Source organism: Sciurus carolinensis, chromosome X (genome assembly GCF_902686445.1).
Source record: "Sciurus carolinensis chromosome X, mSciCar1.2, whole genome shotgun sequence".
Taxonomy (NCBI): domain Eukaryota; kingdom Metazoa; phylum Chordata; class Mammalia; order Rodentia; family Sciuridae; genus Sciurus; species Sciurus carolinensis.
Window position 1 is genome coordinate 127,230,662 of NC_062232.1, and position 18,434 is coordinate 127,249,095.

Sequence of the window (18,434 nt, forward strand, 5' to 3'; positions counted from 1 at the left end):
ATATGGCCATAAGAGCCATGACTCTATCATGCTGGTGAAAGAGGGGATATCAGCACTGTATGTTCTAGACAGACTTCCAAAGCTGAAATGAGGAGTTCTTATGTGAAAAAGTGCTTTAGGAGAACTATACCTCTTCACCTGTTGACATTCAAGTGATTGTCAAGTCCCTCTCTTCCTTTTCTTATTTTGATCATTCCCACAAGCACTGCTCCACTCAACTCCCTTTCCCCCTTTACCTTTCAACAGGCAGTTCGTGGTCATTTACATTAGAGCCATTGATGAGTGTGTAAAGCCCTGAAAGAGTAGGGAATACTGCATTACTAGCAGTTTTGCTTTGTTCCTAAAGGTTGTGCTTTTATACGTGGGGAACAGATCTCCCATGGTACAGATCCCACAGTGGGGCCTTTTCCGGCTGTTTCATATCTCCCCAACCTGAGGATACATCTGCAGAGAGGAATTTCTTATTTAAATAACTTTATACTTGGGTTTTCCCTCCTTGGATTACAAGTCCTTCTCATTAAAAACAAACAATACAAAAGTGTAGAGAATAGAAAGGAATTGCCAGTAATCCCCAAGAAATGACTCCAAATGTTTGGGTATAGGTTCTTCGAAGTTTATTTTTTGTGCATGCATAAGCAATGTGTGTGTGTGTGTGTGTGTGTGTGTGTGTGTGTGTATAAATAAAAATAAATGGAATGAGAACTACAATGTTCTGAAACTTGTACTTTTTTCTAAACAATATATATTAGACAGCTGCCCACAAGAACACTCCCAGATCAACTTCATTCTTTTTGAGTCTTGGTCTATCTGTGCGGCCTGATGCATTTACCCAAGACAGGGTTGTCCACAGACAAGTAGGAATTGTAAATATTCAGCCAGTTCTCCTTTGCTTTCAAGCACTTGCCTTTGGCAACAGGTGTACTGAGTGATTTGGGCATAGGTTTATTGAGCTCCCCATTACATGGGCAAAGAATACCCTTGGTGGGACTTTTTATCCTGTTTGGTATCCAAGTAGCATAATTCATTATTTGAAATGTAACAGGGGCGTTGAAATCAAACACAAGAACAAAGAAACAAGCATTATGCTTTTTTAAAGGCTAGATTTTATAGTTTTGACAACTATAAGTCTTAATCTGAGAGATCTGTTTTATCTTGCAGGTTTCCTACTCATTAGCTTTAGTGTCCCAAGCCTTTATAAACATTTTTCTCTTCCCCCTCCCCATCCCTTTCTTTCTTCCTTCTCTTTCAGCCACAGGGAACCATTAAGAGGAGGCAGGAAGGAGACAATTACCAATTTCCAGGCATGGCTGATGGGGGTTATCCCAATAAAGTTAAGAGGCCCTGCCTTGAAGATGTCACCCTTTCTATGGGTCCAGGTGCCCATGCCAGTACTCTATGTACAGAGATGCAGGTTCCCATGTTAACAATGAATCCTAGCTCTGCAGCGATGGGAGTAGCTAACCAGTCATTACTACTTGAGAATAATCCCATGAATGGCAGTGTCACAGGCCCACCCTTTGGGGTGCCACCAACTGCTGAAATGGGGCTAAAAGGACCCTCTGCTTCTTGCTATGAGAAAAACAGCACACCTGCCGAAGACCAGGAACTTCAAGATCTGCTGGAAGAGTTAACCAAAATTCAGGAACCTTCTTCGACTGAATTAGATCTTGAGAAGATACTGGGGAGTAAGCCAGAAGAGCCATTGGTCTTACGTCCTCCCCCAGCAACCATAGGCATGCCTCCCAAGCTTCCAGTTCAGATGCCACAAATGGAGAGCCTTGGTTCCAGCAAGGTTTTTGCTTCAAGTTGCAGCCAAGTTACTGGCGTGTCACTTCCAATCCTGCCCTCCTCCACTGGGATCGGCCATTCTGTTCCTTCCACCAGTAAGCAGATGGTCTCAGCCAGTCCTTCAACAACACAGGCCAAGAACCAGGCCCAGGCCATACTCCCTGTCACTTTGCCCCCATTAGCAGTGCCACAGTGGCATCATGCCCACCAGCTGAAAGCATTGGCAGCCAGCAAGCAGGGATCTGCTACAAAGCAGCCAGGGCCTAGCCCCGCCTGGTCTGGCCTGCCTCCTACAGGCATCTCCCCACCTTACCGTCCTGTGCCATCACCACACCCACCACCGCCACCACCGCCACCACCACCCTTTGGCCCTCAGAGCTTCATGGTATCCTGCATGTCATCCAACAGTTCCTCGGGCAGCACTCTGCAAGGCTCGCCCAATGCCTTACTCTCCAGCATGGCGTCTGGCACCAGTGCTGCTCTGGGGCCCACCTTGCATTATGTTCCTGAGAAGCTCCCTAGCCTGGCTCTCAATCAGCAGCCACAGTTCAGCCAACAGAGTTCCATTCTTGCAAACCTGGTGTCCTCTACAATCAAAAGTCCTCAAGGACACCTGATGTCTGCTCTACCCACCAGCAATCCTGGGCCATCCCCGCCCTATCGCCCAGAGAAACTCTCCAGCCCAGGCTTGCCACAGCAGTCCTTTACACCACAGTACTCTCTGATCCGGAGCCTCACTCCCAGCAGTAATCAGCTAAGCCAGCAGCAGCAACAGCAGCAACAGCAACAGCAGCAGCAGCAGCAGCAGCAGCAGCAGCAGCAACAAGCAAATGCCATCTTCAAATCCATGACCAGCAATTCATCCAAAAGCCTAAGCATGATCATGCCACAGGGGCTGGCGAATTCCAGCCCAGAAGCCCCTGAGCCATTTACCTTTGGCAACACCAAGCCTTTGTCCCATTTTGTTTCTGAGCCAGGCCCCCAGAAGATGCCCTCCATGCCTGCCCCCTCCAGGCAGCCATCCCTGCTTCACTATTTGCAGCAGCCTACACCAGCGCAGGCCTCCTCAGCCACTGCCTCCTCCACCGCCACTGCTACCTTACAGCTGCAGCCACCACCGCCACTGCCCCCGCCGCCACCACCACAGCCTGACCATTCTTCATTCCTTCTACAACAGATGATGCAGCAACCCCAGCGCTTTCAGCGATCAGTGGCCTCGGATTCCATGCCTGCTCTGCCCAGACAGGTAAGAGGATCTCACATCTGGTGGTATTCCTTTGTTGTGAAATAAAAAGTACGTTTCATACAATCAAAACCTGGCTTTGGAGGACAAATCCAGGCCATCTTCCTCTCAGAGGCTGGACTTGACTCTAGCAAAGTCTATGTAAGTCAGCTAATTCTGCATGATTAAAGCAGTGTTAATGAGGTCAAGGTTATGGTTTCAGTGCCTGTTCATGTCGCCCAAGTTCCCTGGGAGGAAAGCAGTACTCACAAGCTGCTCCCAGGGGAAGGCAAGTGGGGAGGACAAGTCAGCATTGTGGAGAAATGCACTGTTTTCCCCGGCACTGGGCTGTGCAGCAGAACTCGTGAAGTCTTCTTCAGATGCAAGGAAATTGCACTGATTGCTAATATGAGGATGAACACTAAACCTTCTAGAAATGCCCCAGCCAACTTGCTGAGCAGCTTCAGCGTGCCATTCATCACTGTGTTGGGTACTGAGGCAGGCTGAAGAAAAAAGACAGGCACTGGCAAGTTAGTTAACTCTTATTGTCTCCATTTTGCAAGTGAAGAAACTGAGGCTCAGAGAGTTGTAATGACTTGCCCAGAGTCACACAGATAGCAAGGGGCAGAGCAGGAACTTAAAGCCAGGAAGTCTTTTTTCAGAACCTGTGCTCTTCTTGAAATTACTTGACTTCTCCTGCCCCTTCATCTCCTAGTTTTTTCATTCATTAATGGTAACTCCTTGGTGGTGTCTGTTACATTTCCCACTTGTCATTGCTCTGATCCTTGCCTGTACTATTTATCTACTGCTGTGTAACAAATTACCCCAAAGCACCAATTTTGAACCACATGCATACATTAGTTCAGATTCTGTGGGTCAGGAATCCTGGCACAGCTTACCTGGGACTTCTGACCCAGTGTCTCTCAGAAGGCTGCAGTCATGTTATGACTCCACAGGAAAGAATCTGCTTCCAGGCTCACTCAGGTGACTGTTGGCAGGAAGTAGTTCCTTGCAAGCTATTGTGCTGTGTCCTTAGTTCCTTGCAAACTACTGGCTAGAGGTCTCCTTCAGTTTTCTTGTTTTTTGTTTTTTGTTTTTATGGTTCTGGGGATTGAACCCAGGGCTTTGTGCATGCGAGGCAGGCACTCTACCAACTGAGCTATATCCCCAGTCCTCCTTCAGTTCTTTAACATATATCCTCTTCATAGAGCATCTCACAGCATGGCAACTGGCTTCATCCAAGTGGGCAAGAGAGAGGTGCCAGCAAGTCAGAAGCCACGGTCTTTATAATCCAATCTGTGTTCTCTTCATTAAATGTCAGCCAGAGGGATTTCATGAAGGGTGACTACTGGGAGGCAGGTTTCAATGGGGGCCATGTCATATATCTGCCTGCACAGAATACTATTGGTCATGATCCTCCTTTCCATCACTTTATCATTTCCCAAGTTTGGATCCTCTTGATTCAAAGTGTGAATTCATATAGTTGGCTCTTAACCAGTTTCCCCCAAAGAAACTTCCATGGTTCCAAAAGTTGCCTTGCTAAAACAATGCCCTGACCATGTTTTCCACTTGCTCAAAAATCCCCAGAGGGTCATAGCATAGCCTTACCAACCTTCTCAGACCCAGTACCTATGGGGCCCTGCCTTGTACTTTGTTTCAGTAACCCTCAAGTGATTTCAGATCTTAGTCCACCCATAGAGTCTTAGCCTTGATCCCTGCTATTCCCCATGCCTAGCTTTCTCTTCTTGCCTTTTCTCTCCTGTCCAACTCCTGCAGTTCCCTAAGGCTTAGATACTGTGCCATCAGGAAGCATTCTCCTGACCATCTTCAATGCTTCCATTATCCCACTGTGCCTCCCTGTTCTATGTAGCATTCAAGGAGAAGATGTCTTTAAAGTGCTTGGTCAGGGACATAGTCCAAAGAAAGTTCCCATCAGGGACTGACCTCTTATCCAAGGATGACCATGGCAGCCCCCTAGAGACAGAGAATTTTACATCCAAGTGGCATGGAGCCTAAACAAGCAGAGTGCTTGACACCAGAGAATTTACCATTCAATATTAGTTCATGGCACACAGAGTTCCCAAGGGGGTGGCTTTGGTGAGCAGATGAGGGAGGACTGACTAAGCAGGCAGGACAGGGCAGGCCACCTGGGGACTCAGGCCCTTGTCTGTAGCTCAGGAGCAGTGTGGTTTGGTTTCACCATACGCTGTTGCCATCTGTTTACATGAACTTCTGCAGCTGTCTTGGTGGAGCAGTGGCATCCACACTGGAATTCTCAGTAGTAGGCATGATCCTTATCCTGGAGATGTGTCACCATCTAACATTTTGAGCCATTATTGTTTTGTTTTGTCTGCAGTTGGGTACATTCATAGGCTTGTTGCATTGCTCCAGAGCCAGATCACATGGAGCAACCAATTACTTAGATGGACCTGGAGAAAGTGTTCTGGAGAAAGACCAAGCAGCTCTGCTCTGTAAGCCTTCTAGAAGTCCAAAAGGGCTCAGAGACCTCTGACAGCAGAGGTGAGAGTCTGGGCTCCCTTCATGGCATACTGTTGTCATTAGGAGTTGCTTTCCCAGACAGTGCTGGCTTGTACTGAAGGGCCAAGCATGAGACTCAGTGATTCACTTGCCTTTTCTCATTTGAATCCTCAGGGGTAACCCACGGTCACTCAGCAAGTCATACAATAGAGAGCATGGATACAGAACCCACATTCATACTCCCGTGCATGAGGCATTGCCTCTGGAACTTTCTGTTCTTACCTTCACTCCTTACCTGTTTCCTCTTCTACAATATTGGGTGATGAGAGGTCATTGAGGATTAAATATGTTTAGACATCTAAAATACTTTGAACAAGGCCTGGCAAAAGGGTTTTCAACCACTATGACTCAACTCCTGACTCTGAACCCCCAGATCTGATTATTTGGGGTAAGGTATGGTTCTCAGACCAGAAACTTTGTCAGGACAGAACGTGAGAAGTGCTTTCTCCAGCTCTGTGCCTGCCATGAGGCTGACAGGAGTTGCAGGACCTTCCTGTTCTAGGCCCTGCACTCCCCACACAGGAAACCCAGGGCTGGTGGAAAAAGGAAAAGAGCCATGTTCACTTTGCTGGTGGGACTCCCTGCTTTGCTTGTTCTTGAGCTGTCTCGACTCTTGCCCCTATACTCTCCACGGCACTTTTATCTCTACATGGCTCTTTTCCAGCTCCCTGTTCCCTCTATTCCTTCTCCTGGCCTTTCCCCAGTAATTTGAAGGTCTAAGAACCCAACTTGTGTCATCTAATCACATGGCATTTGTTAGCTTGAGGCACTTCTCCTGGATTACAATAGAGATATGTTTGAATCTGGATCTTAGCTTTTTTCCTCTTACCCCCCACCCCTGCCACCACACTAGGGATTAAACCCACGGGCACTTTACTACTAAGCTAATTCCCAGCCCTTTTAATTTTTTTTTAATCTTGAGATAGGGTCTCACTAGTTTCTGAGGGCCTCACTGAGTTGTGGAGGCTGAACTCAAACTTGGAATCTTCCTGCCTCAGCCTCCCACTTCACTGGGATTATAGATGTGTACCACTGTGCCCAGCTGGATTATAGTTTATAAAGGAATAGTTTCTAAATGTAAGGTGAGAAACAAACTCCAGGATATGAAGAAAAGCCAAATCCAGTTATCTGTAGGGGCTCATTCTTATTTGCAGACTAGTATTTCTCAAATTGGGGGATCTTACTTTACCAGTGGAAAGAGTGATTCAATTTCACTGAACCATTAACATCCACATCAGGTAAAAGGCCAGTGTCATCAGGCTTCAGGGAAGCAGTTCAGTGTGGCAGGTTAAACAAGGGTACTGGATGCAGACAGAAGTAGGTTCCAGTCTGGTTGTAGACACTGAGCAATGTTCCTGAACCCCTATAAGCCTCAGCAGCAAATGGGGAAAAAAACAGTCTCCAACACATAGGTGTTGGGAAGGTAAAGAAGATGAAATTGTTCAGGCTGTTTAACCAGGACCAGTGCAGGCTTATAGCCTTAGATCTTAAGCCCCCGTGGCCATTGATGGTCTAGTGGAGAATATTTGAGACTGCTTGATAACAGTAATATGGTGCAAATCCCAAATACAACCCTCCAAGTGAAATCTGGGGAAACATTTTATTAATTTTGTAGATAAGCATTCATATTTAAGTCCAGGTCAAATATTGTTCCAAGTAAAATTTGGTACCACATTTACAAAAATAAAATTTTACTTTCAGAGCTTCTTGAACTTGAAATTACAGTAAAAGATATGGACATGGAATTACTGAAAGATGGATTTTTAATTCTTTCCCATGATACCCAGGCCGAGTTTGTTCCACTCCAATACCTTACTATATTCCCCTCCTTACCCTAAAACTAGATGACATATCTGTTTTTAATTGAAGTGAGGTAAAATGAATTTTGTTCACATGATTTAATGCCCCTTCAATCTGAAAACTGTAAGAGATACTTTAGTGTGTTGCAGAATCAAGGTTAGGGCTTAGCTCAATTTTACCATCGGCTACTGGAGAATGGAACTTTCATTTACTTAAAGAGGAAAATAAGATCTTCAAGGAGATGGAAGTTGCACTGCATGAGAGCGGGGCTAGCAGGATAGCAGGAGGCCGCCTCCAGCCAGAGGCCCTCAGTGCATGTGCTTTGGAGCCCTGCTCAGATCTGCAGGGCTGCAAGTGAAGCTTCATGGGGAGGAGGGATGTGGATAGTGGCCAGTTGGAATAAGAACAAAAAATCCTGGAATCTGATCCTTGAGGCAGGCCGAGAGGCACAGGGGGAAGAGGGCAGCTGCGGAGAAATAGACCAAGAGGCACATGATGTTGTTTTGACAAATTTTGAGAGAGAGAGGGGAATCCAGCCTGCCTTGGACAAGGCTGGATTAAGCTCCTACTGGGTCGGCTCTGCTTTCTGTCTTTGACAAGAATCCTCATGTTTCCTTAGCTTAGGCAGCTTTGAGCACCCAGCATTTGGGAAGGCAATGACCTCACCACCTGCCCTCCCTAAGGAACTAGGTCTATGATGGAGTCTGGGCAACTTCATCTGAGGTAGAACCTGGGGGAAGCCCCTCACAACCCTCACCCATGGGCCTGTCTGATCCCTGGCACACCTAGCCCTCTGAAATCCAGCGCTCCCAGCACTAAGTCCTGAAGGGAGATGGCACAGGGCAGCAGACACTGGGACCTTTACCTTGGGGCCCCCAGCAGGTTTTGAGTCAGAGCTCAAGGCCAAGTTATCCCTCCTAGCACAAATAGCTGAGGCACTAGGAGCCATGCAGATGCCGAGTGACAAATGTGACCCCAGTATGACTTTAGGTGGGCAGAAGGAGGGGTTAAGGACCCAACCACAGCCTCTTACAGCAGGCTGGGGTCGTCTACCACTTGAAGACCCTGTTATGTTCCTTGGACTTTAACGAATCCCACAACCTGGGCCTGCTTTGTAAACTGTGTATCCTCTGACCTGGTTATTTTTGAGCTTGAAAGGGACAGCAGGAGGTAGAATACAGTTGGCCCTCCTTAGCTGTGCTTTCTCTATTCCCAGAATCAGCTATGGATCAAAACTATTTTTTTAATTTGTATCTCTACTGAACACGTACAAACATTTCTCTTGTCATTATTCCCTAAACAATGCAATGTCACTGTTTGCATAGTATTCACATTGTATTAGCTATTGTAATTTATGTGGAGATGATTTAAAGTGAGGGCTGTCACCATGCACAGATTTAGGGATCTGAGGGAAATTCTGAAACTAATCCCACATGGATATGGAGAGATATCTGTACTTATTATGGTTAAAGCATCCCACCTCCCCCACCGCAAAGAAAGTTTCTTCTATGTCCTAAGGAGTTGAAACACTTTGCAATTGTATTTGATTTTGTTATTTTGCCCACAATGACAAACACTGCTTTGCTTGTTTTATTTTGTTGTAGAATTTTTTGGTTTGTTATTATTTGTTTGTTTTGTGGTATCAGAGATTAAACTCTGGGGCACTCGACCACTGAGCCACATCCCCAGCCCTATTTTGTATTTTATTTAGAGCCCGGGTCTCGCTGAGTTGCTTAGCACCTCACTTTTGTTGAGGCTGACTTTGAACTCATGGTCCTCCTGCCTCAGCCTCCAGAGCCACTGGGATTACAGGCATGCACCATGTACCTGACTGTGTTGTAGGGTTTTTAGTTTGATGTCATCCCACTTATTAATTCTTGATTTTATTTTTTGAAATTTAGGGATTTTTGTTAAGGAAGTTAGTGCTTGCACCAGTATGTTGGAGTGTTGAACCTGTGTTTTCTTCTAGAATTGCAAAGTTTCTCATCTAATTCCTAGGTCTTTAATCCACTTCGAGTTGACTTTTGCACAGGGTGAGAGATAGCTATCTAGTTTCATTCTTCTACATGTAGATAGCCAGTTTTCCAGAGAGTGTTTCTTGTAGGTGAGACTTACCATGGATGAAGGTTCCTCCCCATCCAAAGTACTGAGGTTGTTGAAAGCAGAAAACAGGGAGGCCCAACAAAATCACCCCACCCCACCTGCAGTCCCACCTCTGCAGGTGTTCTGGAACTTTACTGACTCCTGAATCTCATATGAATAACAGTTTCTAAGATGGTGAGAGGACTGTAGGCCCCCTGTTTATCTGTTTCTTCAATGCTTTGTTCTTTCATTCCATGTTAGGCAAGTTTCATGTTAGATTGGAAATTGTGAAGCTTGGACTCAGAGATGAAAGGCCCAGAGTTTCAGTTGTGCAAGATGAAAAGTTCTGCAGATGGACAGTGATGATGGTCGCACAACATTGTGAAAGAACTCTATGCCACTGAATTATATGCTTAAAAGATCAAAATGGTTACTTTTATGCTATATACAGTCATGCACCATGAAATGAAGTTTCTGTCAACAACAGGCTGAATATAGGAAAGTGTTCTTTTAAGATTATAATGGAGTGGTCTGGGTTTGTGGCTCAGTGGTAGAGCCCTTGCCTGGCGCATGCGGGGCACTGGGTTCGATCTTCAGCACCACATATAAATAAGTGAAATAAAGGTATTGTGTCTATCTACAACTAAAAATCTATTTACAAACTAAAAAGATTAAAATGGAACTGAAAAATTACTATCACCATAGCTGTCATTCATAGTGTAACACATGGCATTGTTTGTAGGGATGCTTCTGTTAAAAACAAAAAAACAAAACAAACTACTGTGCTGCCAGTCATATGAAAGAATAGCACATACAATTACATACAGTAGGCACACACCTGTAATCCCGGCGACTCAAGAGGCTGAGGAAGGAGGATCGAGAGTTCAAAGCCAGCCTCAGCAACTTAGCAAGGCACTGAGCAACTCAGTGAGACCCTGTCTCTAAATAAAATACAAGAAAGGACTGGGGATGTGGCTCAGTATTAGAGCACCCTGGGTTCAATCCCTGGTACCAAAATAATTATATACAGTACAGAATACATTGATAATAATAAATGTCTATGTTGTTGGTTTATGTATTTACTATACTGTTATCTTTATTTTAAACTGTATTCCTTTTGCTTATAAACAAAATCATTTACTGTTAAAACAATGTGCCAGCAGTAGCCTCATACTTCTTATGTCTACAAGTCTGTTGATTGTATCAAGTGGCCATGTGGAGCCAGGCATGGTGGCAAACCCTTACAGTAACAGAAGTTCAGGAGGCTAAGGCAGGAGGATCACAAGTTCAAAGCCAGCCTCAGCAACTTAGTGAGATCATGTGTTAAAATAACAAATAAAAAGGGCTGGAGTTGTGGCTCAGTGGTAAAGCAACCCTGAGTTCAATCCCAGTACCAAAAATTTAAAAACAGGCCACATGGAGTAGTTGACCTCTGCCACCTAGGTTTCTGTAAGTGTATTCTAGGACATTCCTACCAAGACAAAAATCACCTAGCAACACATTTCCCAGAATGTGTCTCATTAAGTGACACCTGACTGGGTGTCTTACCAAAAGAAAAAGGAAAAAAAAAATTGCAGTTTTAAAATGCTTGCTAATCCTCTCCTAATCAAAAGCAATATTTTCATTTCTAGTAATAGTGTGCATTATAAAAGTGGCAGCAAGCTGAGCTGCCTGTTTTCCATCTTAGGGAGAAGAATTATTTGCATGTCCACTTGTCATTTTGTGTGGTCCATTTGGGTTTTCTTCATGTTTTAGAGAGGTGCATGTAGGTTAAACACACAGGATAGAGTCACCAGGCATAGCCAGTGCTTAGAAATAACTTCTCTGGCAAATTAAACAAAATGGCTGTCCCTCTGTACACATTTTGGAGAAATAAAAACATGTTAGGTGGAGGGACAAAGAAGTAGCTGTAAATAGGGACAGGCATCATCTCTGCTTTTGAATGGGAAAATAAACCCCACTTGCTTCAATGGTTTTCTGGTTTATCCACAAGTCTGGAAACACCAGGATGAGTCACAGTTTGCTGAGTAATACAGGAGTCGACAGAATGATGCTTTTCTGTGCAAACTGTCCCTCTGGAATAAGTACTTGGAACAGAGTGCTGGAAAATGTTAAGTCTCTCAACCATATGAGAACCAGCTCTTAAGGGCTATAATACTGGCATACAAAGCAGGAAGAGAAAACCCTGATCAAGTGACTTGGGGAAAGTTGTATACCTGGTTTTTATGTCCTGCTTATGCCCCAGCTCACAAGACCTTTGCTTTCTGCCTCTCAGGGTTTAGTGGTGTGCACTTTTAAATTGGTTATGTCTTATCTGCTACCCCACTTGGTGGTAAGTGCCTCAGTCACAGCAAGATGTCTTACTAGCTCTGTAAATGTGAGCTGAAGGACCCTTTGAATGAATGAGCAGAAAAATGGAGGGGTGGATGAATGAATGAGTTCCAACCTTTGTAGAATATTAGGCTCTGGAGACTTTTGTGTGTTTAAGGGTAATTGTCCATAGAAACTCTGTCTTCAAAGCTTAAGAGCCTGATGACCTGTGTAGTCTGAAGCAGGGGAGAAGGGAGAACTTGGCCTCTGAATGTAAGGCCACTGCCTACAGTGCAATTTTTCTGGACCAGTTGGGTTTCTTGTCCTTCTACGGCAAGTGTGCAATGTCTGAATATATGTATTTCTTCAACTTCCAAAAAATGCAGTTTTATACTTCCAGTGATAATTTGTACTGGGTGTTCTGTTGTTGCTGTGCTGCTGTTGTCATCGTTTAATACAATTTACAAGGACAGAACAAGACTTCTGGCTGCCATTTCACATACCACAATGACAGCCACACATGATAAAAAAAAAAAAAAAAGAGTTAGCTTAGAAATTCAGACCACTCAATTTCATTGCTTTTTGTGAGTTAAGATTCGTTCATACCACTCTTGGGCAGCACTAACACTCCTAACATAAACCATTCAATTGCAGTCAGTCATGTGAGCAGTGGGTGGCCTACACTTCCATACAGTGTGTTGATAACTCTGCTATTTCTTTTTGACTAGCAAAGGATCAAGTGGGCATGTTTCGAAGGCTGTTCATCATATGTTACAAGTTAAAATGTAATTTACAAGAACACTTGACTGCACTTGAATAAGCTCTGTTAGCTTTTCATTGCTGTGACAAAATACCGAGATAATCAAGTTAAAAGGAGAAAAGGTTTCTGTTGGCTCTGTTGCTTTGGGCTTGTGGCAAGGCAGAACACCATAGGGGTGCTATGTCACCTCAGGAGAAAGAGAAAGAAAGAAGAAGAGGCTGGGGTCCCAATATCCCCTTCAAGGCCTTACCCCCAGTAACCTAATTTCCTCCCACAAGGCCCTACCTCCTAAAGGTTTTGCCACCAGCCAAAAATGGCATAGGCTGGTTACCAAGCCTATAACATATGGGCCTTTGAGGGGCACTCAAATTCCAAACTATAGCAAATTCCCACAAATGTTTTCTAAATTTATTATTTTATTTTCTTTGTTTGTGAGCACAGATTCTACTTTCCTTATGGAAATTCTATCTTTGGGGTTTTGTTTTTGTTTTTATCATTTTGAGACCTATATTAGTAGTTTCTTCTATTTTCATTATTAGCTTTTAATTTGGAAATATTTCCTTTAGCAGAACAAGTATATCACTAGGAGCTTTCTTCCCCCATGACCCTACCTGGAAAGGTCCCCTGACTTCTTTTATTGCTCTATTAGTGGCCATAGTTCAAGATTGATACAGATCAAAAGAGCAGAATGAGGTTGAAAGAGCAGCCTCTGGCAATGGCCTTGACAATGTCAGTTCCCTCTGAATTCACGGGGATATGTTCTGCCTGCCTCTTTCTTTAGCAGCTGCCAAGAAGTACTGCTTTTCCAAGCTCAGAGGTTACCCCACGCTGTAAAAGGCAAGACTATAACCAAGGACTCATCTGTTGAAAAACTAAGTTAGTCTGCTTTTGAAATAATATCTTAACCTTAGGAATTTACAAGGATCTACCAAGGCCCTGCTACAAGCAGTAAATCATTTTGTGACTTGTCAGAGCTAGATCGACATTCAGTTTAGATTTTAGCATCCTTCTCCACGCCTCATTTTTTAAAACGAATTGCATGATCTTGATATTGGTCAACATTGTAGTCCTATACACCCATGAAAACTTAAGAGCACTTCACAGATTTGAAGACAACTCTGCTATTCCTACTGAGTCTCTACCCCCACCCAATTATTTGCCCAGATCCTGACTGCCTACTTCTGAACTGAGCCCAGGGCATTGACATGAGGCCCTCTGAGTGAGAAAGGCTCTACTGGATAGAACAAAAATTCTTGTCCATTTGACCCCCAATGGACAAGAGAGCATGAGGTTCCCAACTATCTGCTTTGTTCCTGCCCTCCTACAATCCACTTACATGGGCGATAGTCACATCCCCCATGTGCCCTGTCTAAGCCCATTGTTCCTGCCAACTCCAACTTGTAACTACCTCCCCATGATGAGGTTTATCAGTATTTCTCTGTAATTCTGTACATCATTTGTGTCTATTTCTCACCCTCCTCGTAAAAAAGTTTTTGATATAATATCAAACTACAGAGAAAGAGAATGAGCCAATGCTCACAATTGTTTCTAGAAGCATCAGCATCCTACTCAGCAACACCTTTTACAGACTATTAGGTTCTTTGTTTAGTTATTACCTCGAAAATTAAATCTCAACTTTCTGGTGTGTCCTAAGACTTCTCAAAGGATTTAAAAATTCAGGAGCTTGGTGCCAATAATTGCTTTTAGGAACTAGCACTGCCTATTTCCTATAGATGACTTCCAGTTTGAATCATCAATTATTTTCTTTGCAGAAACCCACAAAGTACATATTCAGGTTTGCATTGAAATTGAATATGATCCAGACATTCTTAATGTTAAGCTAAACTATTTCTTCTAAAATGTGTATCACCTTCAACTAATGCATATTTAAGAGCTTGAGTACCACACTTGAGATCTGAATGAAAAGCCTAAGATTGCAATATTTGATCTGCACTAGATGGGTTTGCTAGAGTGTGCTGGACAGTTCAGGTGTGTTAGTTGTCTCTTTAGGTGAACTGGTCTACAGATAAAGAAACATGACTCAGGGTTCAGCAGGGTTCAACAGTCCCAAGCTTCATCATTAGAAATGAGGTTTTCTCTGATGTGAGACTGGAGGCATAGAGTAGAGCTTATGAACTCAGAGGTCTGAGGGGCCAGTCTGAATTCCTTATCAGTTAGAATGTATTCAGTTGCCAGTAGCAGACAATCCAGTTCACACTGCCTTGAACAATAAAGGGCACTTACTAACTCCCGTAAGTGAAAGTCCAGCAGTTGGGCAGACTTCAAGGTTAGTTTTAATCAACAGCTCAGCAGTTGCCAGAAGCTGTTTCTTTCTGGCTAGCTCTGCCTTCCATAGTATGGACCTTCCTGTAGCTGGCTCCCCCTTGTGGGCACACGATAGCGGCCAACAATTCCAGGGACTTCAGGCTTCCTCCTGTCCCCATTCAGAGAGCAGGCATTGCTTCTAGAATCTCTGCTGGAAGAGCAAGGAAGCTTCTTTCCCAGAAGCCTCTGGGGACTTCTGAGTTTACTGACCTGCACTGATCACATGCCTACTGTGCTAAAGTTCATGTCAATGATGCTAAGTGCCCCATCTCTAGGACTTTAGGTAGAGCTAGGTTAACCAAAGCATACGTGTGGCACCATCAAGAGAAGGACTCAGTGTTGGCCAGACCGCCAATAGTATTAACTGCTGCAGGCATGCTCCTCAGTCCTTCTCATCCATATACTCTCTCTCCCTTGCACATGCCTCCCCAAACTGTCTCTCCTATGAAAACCCTATTTACCCCTCTCTGAAGGGCTTCAGCTCCAAGTGTGAAAAACTGAGGGATGTACCATCCTCAGAATTGAGTCACTATGTGGCTCTTAACCTTCCAGGGATTCCCTAGTCATTTTGTTAACCTGGGCAGACAGAAAAAGAGCAGGAGTACAGGAAAAAAAAAAAAAAAAAAAACCCTTCCAATTTGGGAAGGGGGAATTGGAAAGCAACAGGTGGTAGTCACAGATCCACTATCCATGTCATATTCTGCCACACAGGAGTGGCAGGGAGTCAAGTGATTCTTGCTTCTCTGAGACTCAGTCTTCTGTATAACAAGAAGGCTGGATGAAATCAGGTTATCACATTGGAGTGCGTTCCAGAGAACTTGTTAAAATGCACACTACTGGGTTCTACCCCCAGAGTTTCTGATTCCATCGGTTCTGCATGGGGCCTAAGAATTTCTAACAGGTTTCCAAGGGGTGCTACTGCCACTGCTCCAAGGCTCCCCTCTTTGAGAACCTCTGGTGCAGAACATCCCTATGCACTCTTCAAATTCTGACATTTAGAACTCTGAGATTTAAAACAATATTTTATAAATGGGACACACCCAATTCTATCTTGTGAATAACGGCAGACAACTTGGAGTTCTTGCTTTGGTTTATAACCTAATTTTAACAAATGGGGCTGAAAATGAAGTACACCTTAGGACTTCAGGAAGGTTAACCTCCTAGAATTGAAGAAGGCCCAACACAACAGGGCTGGAGAGCTTATCTGGATCAATTTCACTCAATTTCACATTGTCCCCCGGGGGAAATGGTATTCCAGCAGTTGTTACCTGGAGGCCAAGGAAGGAACTAGGCTTTGTAGCTTGCTGCTCCAACAATAGATAGGAAAATAGGTTTTATTCCAAGCCAGCTTTGAAGGAAGGCAGAAGGTGGAGCAAAGTTTTAGAGGAGTCCACATGCTAGAAAGAGGGAGGGAAACCAAGGTTGAGGTGGTCTTGATTTAAAGAAAAACAATGAAGGCCATGCAGTGACATAAAAACGTTACTGGATGGTGCTAATTCCTGCAAGTGGGCTGAGGGTGGGGGGGCCTTTCACTGCTACAGAAATATTCAGAGTGAAATTGTTAGGATAATGGGTTTTATTGCAAACCAGCATGAAGGAAGGCAGAAGGTGGAGCAAAACTTTCAGAGGAGTCAGGTGGCAAAGTGAGACAAAAGGCAGGAGACACACACACACACACACACACACACACACACACACACAGATTTGTTTAGTCTGTGCTGGAGGGGGCAGGCTTCTCCCAGGTCAGGTGGCTGCCTCTCAGCCTTTACTCCCAGCAGGAAGAAATTGCCTAGTTTTAGAGAGACTCCCACATTCAGTCTGTTTCACTGTGGAATTCACTGTGGAATGACTGGCCCCAAGTAACAGCCTGAGTCTCCTGACTGCTGGCTCAGTCAGGCTCATGCATTCTGCATCTTGACTGCATCTACAGACAACTTCAAATCTGGGAATAGGACAGGAGCTTATACACTTTACAGTCTATTACCACTGCTGTAATTTCTGTCATTATATATAATTTTATGACTAAATCAAACCAAACTACACAGTTTAAAAAATTTCTTTAGGGAAGGTAGATAATAAACTCCACAACCTAACTTAAAAGTATATCCCATATATGTTGAATTTGATGGCTGAACCTAAGTTTATTGGAACTGATTGACCCCATTCTCATTGGATACTCAATACATCAGAAAAGTCTGTTTCTCAGGCATAGTAGCAGGTTATATTTGAGCCTGTCTTTTTGGTTCCTGGAGCCAGCCCTTCCTCCCTCATGCAGAATAGCAAGTAGCATGTTGGGAGACCAGAACCTTCTCTGCATGGCACAGTCTGCACCTCAGCAAGTGTACACACTTAAGGGCTCTACTAAACCCTCTTCTCCTGAACTCTGGGAGAGTGGGGTTCTTTGTGAGTTGGGGGGGTCCCATGACTTGAATTATCTTTTTTTAAACAACCAATTCATGATAGAAGTGAGGAAGGCGAATAACAGAAAAAGATATGTAGCCTAAGAAATCTTTAGAAACCCTAATAGAGCTTAGACAGAAATTGACTCTGTGAGCTTTGAGCCAAGAGCTTAAGGGAGGAGACAGATGAGCTCTCCTTGTGCACTCATTGTCAGTTCAGGCTGCTATAATGGAATTCCAAAGACCGGTGGCTTCAAAACAACAAAAATTTGTTTCTCACAGTTCTAGAAGCTGGAAATGCCTTGTGTCCTCACATGGTACAAGGGATAAACAGACTCCCTCAAGTCTCTTTTATCAGGGCACTAGTTCCATTCATGAGGGTCCCACCCTCATATCTAATCACTTCTAAAAGGCCCCACCTCCTAGTAACATGACATAGGGGATTCAGTTTTTGGTTTTTTAATTTTTTAAAGATTTTAACTGATGCAGAAAAATTAGACATATTAATAGACTACCACGTAATGCTTCAACACATGTATACATTGTGCAATGTTTAAATCAGGTTTACTTATGTATATATTTATATAAATCAGGTTTATTTACATAAACCTCCTTAAACATTTATCATTAAACATTAAATAAACATTTACATTAAATAAACACCATTTACATCATTTACATTCAATAAACATCATTTATCTCCTTAAACATTTATCATCTTTATGGTGAAAACTCAATCCTTTTTAGCTTTTTGAAAGTTATAGTGCATTATTATTCTTATCTCTAGTCATCCTACTGTGCAGCAGCACACCAGAGCTTCTTGCTCCTCTCTAACTGTAAAATAGTACCTTTGATCAACCTCTCCCCACCCCCCACTTTTCCCAGCCTCTAATAACTACCGTTCTACTCCCAACTTCTATGGGATTAACTTTTTTTTAGATTCTACGTATGAGAGTATGTGGTAACTGTGCTTGCCTTATGTCACTTACCAGAATGATCTCCAATCCTATCAATATTGCAACAAATTATAGCATCTCATTCTTTTTATGACTGAAGAGTGTACATGTACCCCATTGTGCATATGTACCACATTTTCTTTGTCCACTCATCCAATGATGGGCATGGGTTATTTCAATTTATTGGTCATTGTGAATAGTGCAGCAATGAACATGAGAATGTAGATGTCTCTTTGACATACTGATTTCATTTC

The 18,434-nt window shown here is 43.7% G+C and overlaps 1 protein-coding gene across 4 annotated transcripts in view; it reads left to right on the top strand.

Annotated features, from left to right (window-relative positions):
• Positions 1-18,434, top strand: part of Mamld1 (mastermind like domain containing 1) — a 110,026-nt gene that overhangs the window by 64,526 nt on the left and 27,066 nt on the right. For all 4 annotated transcript variants that reach the window (XR_007106342.1, XM_047535399.1, XM_047535401.1 and 1 more), the window contains one exon: positions 1,250-3,034. Coding sequence is in view for 3 of the 4 variants with exons in the window: in XM_047535399.1 (XP_047391355.1) it covers positions 1,250-3,034 (1,785 nt within the window). In the remaining variant the exon portion in view is untranslated. The remainder of the gene's footprint in view (positions 1-1,249; positions 3,035-18,434) is intronic.